Below are 8838 nucleotides of genomic sequence, written 5' to 3' on the forward strand. Positions count from 1 at the left end.
AAACTTGGGGTCATGCTTTCTGAATGGAGGTGTTCTGCAACATGGTCACCCAAACTGTGTTTGGTCTCCCCAATGTAGAGGAGACCACATCGTGAGCAGCGAATACAGTATACTAAATTCAAAGAAGTACAAATAAAGCGCTGTTTCACCTGGTAGGAGTGTTTGGGACTTTGAACAGTGTGAAGAGAGGAGGTAAAAGGGCAGATGTTGCATCTAGGTGTTGAATCAAGTACAGAGCTTTGGTGAGACCACACCTGGAGTACTATGCACAGTTTTGATGTCCTTATCTGAGAAAGGACATACATGCCTTGGAGGCAGTGCAACGAAGGTTCATCGGGATGAGAGGGTTGTGCTATGAAGAGAAATTGAATAGATTGGGCGTATACTCTTGTTTAGAAGAATGAGAGGTTGTTTCCCCTGGCTGGGGAGTCTAGAACTAGGAGGCATAGTCTCCGGATCAAGGGGTCGGCCATTTAGGATTGAGATGAGGCAAAATTTCTTCACTCGGTGACTAATCTTTGGAATTCTGTACCTCAGAGCTCTGGATGCTCATCATTGAGTATATTCAAGACAGAGATAATAGATTTTTGGATACTAAGGGAACCAAGGGTTATGGGGATAGGACAGGAAGGTGCAGTTGAGGTAAATGATCAGCCATGATCTTATTGAATGGCAGAGCAGAATCGAGGGGCCGAATGACCTACTCCCACGTCTATTATGTTTTTTCGTATATTCTTACTGATTTGAGTTCACACATGCTGATATTTTGTCCACATCAATGTAATACGTAATTCCCGTTATGGTTTTTTTTTTCCTTTTCCTTCATTTTTAATGGTACTTTTCCTTCCCAATTTGCAACTCTCACAATATGCATCACCTGTGGCTAGGAGATAAGCAAATATGCTTTCATATTTCTGCCACCAAAAATAAATTGCACAAAGTCCACTTTGTGTAACCAGCTTTGAATTTTCCCTCTCGGGCAGTCGCTCAACACCCCTCTTCCACCAGTCCCCTGATGAGGAAGAATCTATGCCTTGTCATTCTGAGGGGAATTTCAAGATGCCAACCCTGTCTCATCTGCTCAGCCAGTTCGTGACACATTCAGCATGTCAAACTGCTGGGACTTAACCGACTGGAGTTGAGAAGGATAAGAGATTTAATAGAGGAATTTACATTTATGAAAGGTTTTAATAGGGAAGAAACGATTTCCTCTGTTTCAGGAGCCAATGACAAGGTCACAACATCCTTAGAGTGAAGAGGTTAGGAGAAATTTCTTTACGCTGAGTGATGCAGAAGAATGGAATGCTTTGTCATGAGACACAGTTAAAGCAAGGATACTTGTATCTTTTAAAGGAAAAGAGGATACATTTTGAAGTTGGAACAATTTAGAATACACATTAAAACTTAGAACAATTAGACATCAGAATATTTTACAGTTGTGTGAAATTTAAGGACGGGTTTATTTGTACTAATAAAATGGCCGCTGTGTCTCAGATTGGCTCTTCAATATCACATGATCTATTGCTGATTGGTCCACTTGGAGGGATAAGCCCCACACTGAAGTTTCTCTGGAATATGTAACTGGAACTGCGCAGCCCAAGTTCTGACTAACATTGCAATTTGATCCATTCTGACTTCAGAAGCCAGATAGGACAAATCTCGAACAACCCAGTAAAAGCTACCTAGTTCCAGCCGAAGTCCCTTACCCTAGCGCAAGTGTTGCCTCCCCCAGCCGAAGTCCATTACCCCAGCGCAAGTGCACGACCTTACCCCCCCCCCCCCCCGGGCATAGATGGGACATTGTGTGGGTCATGGATTGTTAATAGGTTTATTGGGTATGAAGTGAATAGAAACATAGAAAATAGGTGCAGGAGTAGACCGTTCAGCCCTTCGAGCCTGCACCGCCATTCAATGAGTTCATGGCTGAACATGCAACTTCAGTACCCCATTCCTGTTTTCTCTTCATACCCCTTGATTCCCCCTAGTAGTAAGGACTTCATCTAACTCCCTTTTGAATATATTTAGTGAACTGGCCTCAACTACTTTCTGTGGTAGAGAATTCCACAGGTTCACCACTCTCTGGGTGAAGAAGTTTCTCCTCATCTCGGTCCTAAATGGCTTACCCCTTATCCTAAGACTGTGACCCCTGGTTCTGGACTTCCCCAACATTGGGGACATTCTTCCTGCATCTAACCTGTCTAAACCCGTCAGAATTTTAAACGTTTCCATGAGGTCCCCTCTCATTCTTCTGAACTCCAGTGAATACAAGCCCAATTGATCCAGTCTTTCTTGATAGGTCAGTCCCACCATCATGGGAATCAGTCTGGTGAATCTTTGCTGCACTCCCTCAATAGCAAGAATGTCCTTCCTCAAGTTAGGAGACCAAAATTGTACACAATACTCCAGGTGTGGCCTCACCAAGGCCCTGTACAACTGTAGCAACACCACCCTGCCCCTGTACTCAAATCCCCTCGCTATGAAGGCCAACATGCCATTTGCTTTTTAACCGCCTGCTGTACCTGCATGCCAACCTTCAATGACTGATGTACCATGACATCCAGGTCTCGTTGCATCTCCCCTTTTCCTAATCTGTCACCATTCAGATAATAGTCTGAAACTCTGTTTTTACCACCAAAGTGGATAACCTCACATTTATCCACATTATACTTCATCTGCTATGCATTTGCCCACTCACCTAACCTATCCAAGTCACTCTGCAGCCTCATAGCATCCTCCTCGCAGCTCACACTGCCACCCAACTTGGTGTCATCCGCAAATTTGGAGATACTACATTTAATCCCCTCGTCTAAATCATTAATGTACAATGTAAACAGTTGGGGCCCCAGCACAGAACCTTGTGGTACCCCACTAGTCACTGCCTGCCATTCTGAAAAGTACCCATTTACTCCTACTCTTTGCTTCCTGTCTGCCAACCAGTTCTCAATCCACGTCAGCACACTACCCTCAATCCCATGTGCTTTAACTTTGCGCATTAATCTCTTGTGTGGGACCTTGTCGAAAGCCTTCTGAAAGTCCAAATACACCACATCAACTGGTTCTCCCATGTCCACTTTACTGGAAACAGCCTCAAAAAATTCCAGAAGATTTGTCAAGCATAATTTCCCTTTCACAAATCCATGCTGACTTGGACCTATCATGTCACCTTTTTCCAAATGTGCTGCTATGACATCCTTAATAATTGATTCCATCATTTTACCCACTACTGAGGTGAGGCTGACCGGTCTATAATTCCCTGTTTTCTCTCTCCTTTTTTAAAAAGTGGGGTTACATTGGCTACCCTCCACTCGATAGGAACTGATCCAGAGTCAATGGAATGTTGGAAAATGACTGTCAATGCATCCGCTATTTCCAAGGCCACCTCCTTAAGTACTCTGGGATGCAGTCCATCAGGCCCTGGGGATTTATCGGCCTTCAATCCCATCAATTTCCCCAACACAATTTCCCGACGAATAAAGATTTCCCTCTGTTCCTCCTCCTTACTAGACCTTCTGACCCCTGTTATATCCGGAAGGTTGTTTGTGTCCTCCTTAGTGATTACCGAACCAAAGTACTTGTTCAATTGGTCTACCATTTCTTTTTTCCCTGTTAATGACTTCCCCTGATTTTGACAGTAGGGGACCTACGTTTGTCTTTACTAACCTTTTTCTCTTTACATATCTATAGAAACTTTTGCAATCCGCCTTAATGTTCCCTGCAAGCTTCTTCTCGTACTGCATTTTCCCTGCCCTAATCAAACCCTTTGTCCTCCTCCGCTGAGTTCTAAATTTCTCCCAGTCTCTGGGTTCGCTGCTATTTCTGGCCAATTTGTATGCCACTTCCTTGGCTTTAATACTATCTCTGATTTCCCTTGATAGCCACGGTTGAGCCACCTTCCCTTTTTTATTTTTATGCCAGATAGGAATGTACAATTGTTGTAGTTCATTCATGAGGTCTCTAAATGTCTGCCATTGCCCATCCACAGTCAACCCCTTAAGTATCATTCGCCAATCTATCCTAGCCAATTCATGCCTCATACCTTCAAAGTTACCCTTCTTTAAGTTCTGGACCATGGTCTCTGAATTAACTGTTTCATTCTCCATCCTAATGCAGAATTCCACCATATTATGGTCACTCTTCCCCAAGGGGCCTCGCAAAATGAGATTGCTAATTAATCCTCTCTCATTACACAACACCCAGTCTAAGATGGCCTTCCCCCTAGTTGGTTCCTCGACATATTGGTCTAGAAAACCATCCCTTATGCACTCCAGGAAATCCTCCTCCACCATATTGCTTCCAGTTTGGCTAGCCCAATCTATGTGCATATTAAAGTCACCCATTATAACTGCTGCACCTTTATTGCACGCACCCCTAATTTCCTGTTTGATGCCCTCCCCAACATCACTACTACTGTTTGGAGGTCTGTACACAACTCCCACTAACGTTTTTTGCCCTTTGGTGTTCTGCAGCTCTCCCCATATAGATTCCACATCATCCAAGCTAATGTCTTTCCTAACTATTGCATTAATCTCCTCTAACCAGCAATGCTACCCCACCTCCTTTTCCTTTTATTCTATCCTTCCTGAATGTTGAATACCCCTGGATGTTGAGTTCCCAGCCCTGATCATCCTGGAGCCACGTCTCCGTAATCCCAATCACATCATATTTGTTAACATCTATTTGCACAGTTAATTCATCCACCTTATTGCGGATACTCCTTGCATTAAGACACAAAGCCTTCAGGCTGTTTTTTTTAACACCCTTTGTCCTTTTAGAATTTTGCTGTACAGTGGCTCTTCTTGTTCTTTGCCTTGGGTTTCTCTGCCCTCCACTTTTCCTCATCTCCTTTCTGTCTTTTGCTTTTGCCTCCTTTTTGTTTCCCTCTGTCTCCCTGCATTGGTTCCCATCCCCTGCCATATTAGTTTAACTCCTCCTCAACAGCACTAGCAAACACTCCCCCTAGGACATTGGTTCCGGTCCTGCCCAGGTGCAGACCGTCCGGTTTGTACTGGTCCCACCTCCCCCAGAACCGGTTCCAATGCCCCAGGAATTTGAATCCCTCCCTGTTGCACCACTGCTCAAGCCACGTATTCATTTGCGCTATCCTGCGATTCCTACTCTGACTATCACGTGGCACTGGTAGCAATCCCGAGATTACTACTTTTGAGGTCCGACTTTTTAATTTAGCTCTTAGCTCCTTAAATTCGTTTCGTAGGACCTCATCCCTTTTTTTACCTATGTCGTTGGTACCAATGTGCACCATGACAACTGGCTGTTCTCCCTCCCTTTTTAGAATGTCCTGCATCCCTCCGAGACATCCTTGACCCTTGCACCAGGGAGGCAACATACCATCCTGGAGTCTTGGTTGCTGCCGCAGAAACGCCTATCTATTCCCCTCACCATTGAATCCCTATCAATATCGCTCTCCCACTCTTTTTCCTGCCCTCCTGTGCAACAGAGCCAGCCACGGTGCCATGAACTGGATATCATCCACTCCAACGATGTCCCTGATGCACCGAGCTTTCCGAAAAAAGTGATCTGAATTCCCAATCCCCCGCTGCCCCTCTCTCCCCAGCTAGGTTGGAGACTCAGCAGCTGGCTCGGACAATGTGGTGAATTGCGGGGCCCCATTTCTGGTTTTGGACGGGAGGCGCTGGAAGACTCAGGCGTAGAAGGAAGCAAAAAGTGTTAGTACGAATAGTCACTCCAAAAATTTAAATAGATTGTTCTTGTAAGGATGTAATATTCTGAGTTCGAGTTATAATGCATTGCAGTGAATATTGTTCAAGCAGGCAAATGTAGCCATAGCTTTTACTATTTTAAGCGCACTTCCCTAATTCCATACTTTTGTTCCAGAAGAGATCACAAAATGGCGCTGCTACAAATGTGTTCTGTGGAGGAAGCCATCCAGGCACTGATTGATCTTCACAACTATGATCTTGGAGAAAACCACCATCTGAGAGTTTCCTTCTCCAAATCAACCATCTGAGAATGTCCAGAGAGAGCTTACAGTTTAATTATTTGATTGAGTTTTTGTGGTTAATTGTAGACATGTTTCAGGGAAGTGGGACCAGCGTTTAATAATTCCAGCTGTTGTCATTCCTTCATATACAGGTGCAGTGTCGAAAATCCAGTTTCGGAATGTTCTGGACTTGGACGATCCGTGGCAGGGTCGTCCAGGATCCGCAAAATGTTCCGGTATCCGGACACCCTGCCAAACTGTTACCGTTGCCAGTCGGGCCCAGGGAAAAGTCAAAAAATGAAATCCAACCACTGTACAGTAACACAAATTGCAAGAATAAAAACGCCAATCCTACCTGTTCCAGGCCAGGTCTTCACAGTCACCGCACCGCTGCTCCTGGATCCGCACCAACTCTGCACAGCACCCAAGTCCCCGGCCAGAATCAACCAAGCTCCCGCACAAGTCCCTTCGGGGCCAGAACCAACTCTGCACAGTGCGCAAATCCCAAGCCAGACCTAACCAAGCTCCCGCACAAGTCCCTTCGGCCAAAACCAACCCTGCACAGCACACAAGTCCCCAGCCAGAACCAACCAGCCAAGCTCCCGCGCAAGTCGCCGGCCAGAACCAAACAAGCTCCCGCACAAGTCCCTTCGGCCAGAACCAACCAAGCTCCCGCACAAGTCCCTTCGGGGCCAGAACCAACTCTGCAAAGCACGCAAATCCTCGGCCAGAACCAACCAAGCTCCCAGGCAACTCCCTTCGGCCAGAACCAACATGGTGAAAATACACTACAGGGTAGAAGCCTTTTTTAACACACGGAATGTTCGTAAGAACTTTTCAAGTACAGGTATACTGTGCATCAGATTACCTTCCAAAACATACAGGTACAAAAACAAGAGCAGGAGACTTGCCATGCGTTGCGAAGAAGCGAGAACTGCAAGGCCTGTGAAGAGCTACAAAATGACGTTGAAAAAACGGAACTATCGGAACCTGGGCCCAGGCATTTCCGGACTCGGGGCATGCTTCTGGCATTCCGAAATCCGGAAATACCCGAACCTGGGCTCGGGTGTTTCCGGACTTCGGACATCAGAAACATGGTCGAAAGTCCAGAAAAACACGAAGTCCGGAATGGCCTCGGTCCCGAGGGTTCCGGATTTTTGGCGCTGCACCTGTATTTACATTTGTGATACTAAAATTTGGAGGATGAGCAATCATAAGAAAGGGCAGAGGAACTTCATTCAGCTGCTGCTTGGGATGAAAATTCAAAACATTCTTCTGTTGGATTTTATTTTAGAGAATTCATTCATTTTTAGTTTTTGGGGATTTGAATAATCTCTGCATCTTTTTATTTAGTAGAAAAATCTGAAATGTGCCTTACCTTAAAAGTTGAAAAACTTCTATTAATACAATTGAATATACTATGAAAGTGAAGCTGGGGCCTTCTTTTGGGCACATGGTTGGAGAATTTCAGTAATAGTGGGAGTATTGTGTAAATGTTAGCACTAAGTTACAGTCTTGCTTGTTGCTGAATATACATTTTGTAGATGTTTGGAGTTGACATTGCAAATTGCTTGTGTGCATTTCTATTACCATCTTTAGTTTGTAATTAAGGACTGAAAATGGCTGTGGACTTTTGAGCATGTGCAGTCAAGTCTAGTTAGTTAATGAAATTGGTGCATGTGTCATAGAAAGGCAAAAGAAAAATGCTTCAAAATAGGGAGCAAAAAGAATAGTTTTGTGGCAGTTTTCTAGAATGGACAACCAGGTGGGACCAAAGTTTATGTGCCTTTAGTCTTAATTTACCTTGCATTGTAATATTCAGTTTTAATAAACCTCCAAGATATTTTGTATTTGAACGGAAACAGACTTTACTATAAACGGTTCTGTATCTTCAAATAAGAGGAATTGTACAAGTAGAGTTCATCATTTGAAGGAAGTCCAACAATTACAAGTGTTGTCAAATTTAAGTAGTTTAATGGCCAGGAACTTTCAGATCTATGTATTAGCATAATTCATATACATAGAATCTCTGGACTATGTAGCAAAAAAGGTCATATATATTTTCTATATTAGTTACGTTTTTACATCTTGATCTCTAGCAATGTAAATCTCAGTATAGTTTCAAAGAGGCACAATTAAAATTAATTTTCTAACAAAATTGGGATGTTTGATGGTTGTGTTGACTTTGATTTTTTTCCCTGTGTACTCTGTTTGCTTGCCTGTAGCATGCCTAATAAATACTTCTGTAGCTCTATCCACCTCTTCTGTCTTTCTGTACTGCTTTTCCTCACTTCCCTTGTTTGTCTTCACCTCATTAAACTTCTGACTTCATGGTTAATACTCTTGTTAGAGTGGGAAAATTATGAACGCCCTTCTTCCTGTAACTTGACCATTGTTCAACTTGGGGTGCAAGTACTCCAGTTTATCTAATTTATCTCCATTTATGCAAACAACATTTAAAATTGGAGCAATGCAGTTTTAATAACGGACCTTATAATTAAGTACCTATCTGAAATTTTTGTCAAAAATAAAAATGTTAAATATACCCCTTTTTGAAGTTTTCTACAGTTTCTTTGAAAAGCCAAATAACTTCTGATTCATCTCAATACCACTGGGTTATTTTAGTAATTGCCAAACTTCATGTTTTTTAAATGGGCTTAAGATTTATGGTGCGTTATCAACGTTCTATGTTGATTGTACTAAAATTGGCACAGAAGAAGCTGCAGTGCAGCAGAAGCAGGACAAGATATATTTAATGTTTGATTGTATTTGTTTAAAAATACAAATTAGCACTAGTTTTTTTTTAAATTAGTGCCAAGCTGCAAATTAAAAGGCTTGAGATATTTCCACTGACGATGGATCCTGAATATAATGCAGCT

At 43.2% G+C, this 8838-nt stretch overlaps 1 protein-coding gene across 2 annotated transcripts in view; it reads left to right on the forward strand.

Annotated features, from left to right (window-relative positions):
• The window catches only part of LOC139268464 (polypyrimidine tract-binding protein 2), a 71401-nt gene extending 63188 nt beyond the window's left edge, over positions 1 to 8213 (forward strand). Inside the window, exon 15 of one of the 2 annotated variants that reach the window (XM_070886650.1) lies at positions 5854 to 8213. In XM_070886650.1, coding sequence (XP_070742751.1) covers positions 5854 to 5986 — 133 coding nt within the window. In that variant the 3' untranslated portion in view covers positions 5987 to 8213. The remainder of the gene's footprint in view (positions 1 to 5853) is intronic. The other variant, XM_070886651.1, reaches the window with a different exon arrangement.
• Positions 8214 to 8838: the final 625 nt, after the last annotated feature.

Source organism: Pristiophorus japonicus, chromosome 8 (genome assembly GCF_044704955.1).
Source record: "Pristiophorus japonicus isolate sPriJap1 chromosome 8, sPriJap1.hap1, whole genome shotgun sequence".
Classification (NCBI taxonomy): Eukaryota; Metazoa; Chordata; class Chondrichthyes; family Pristiophoridae; genus Pristiophorus; species Pristiophorus japonicus.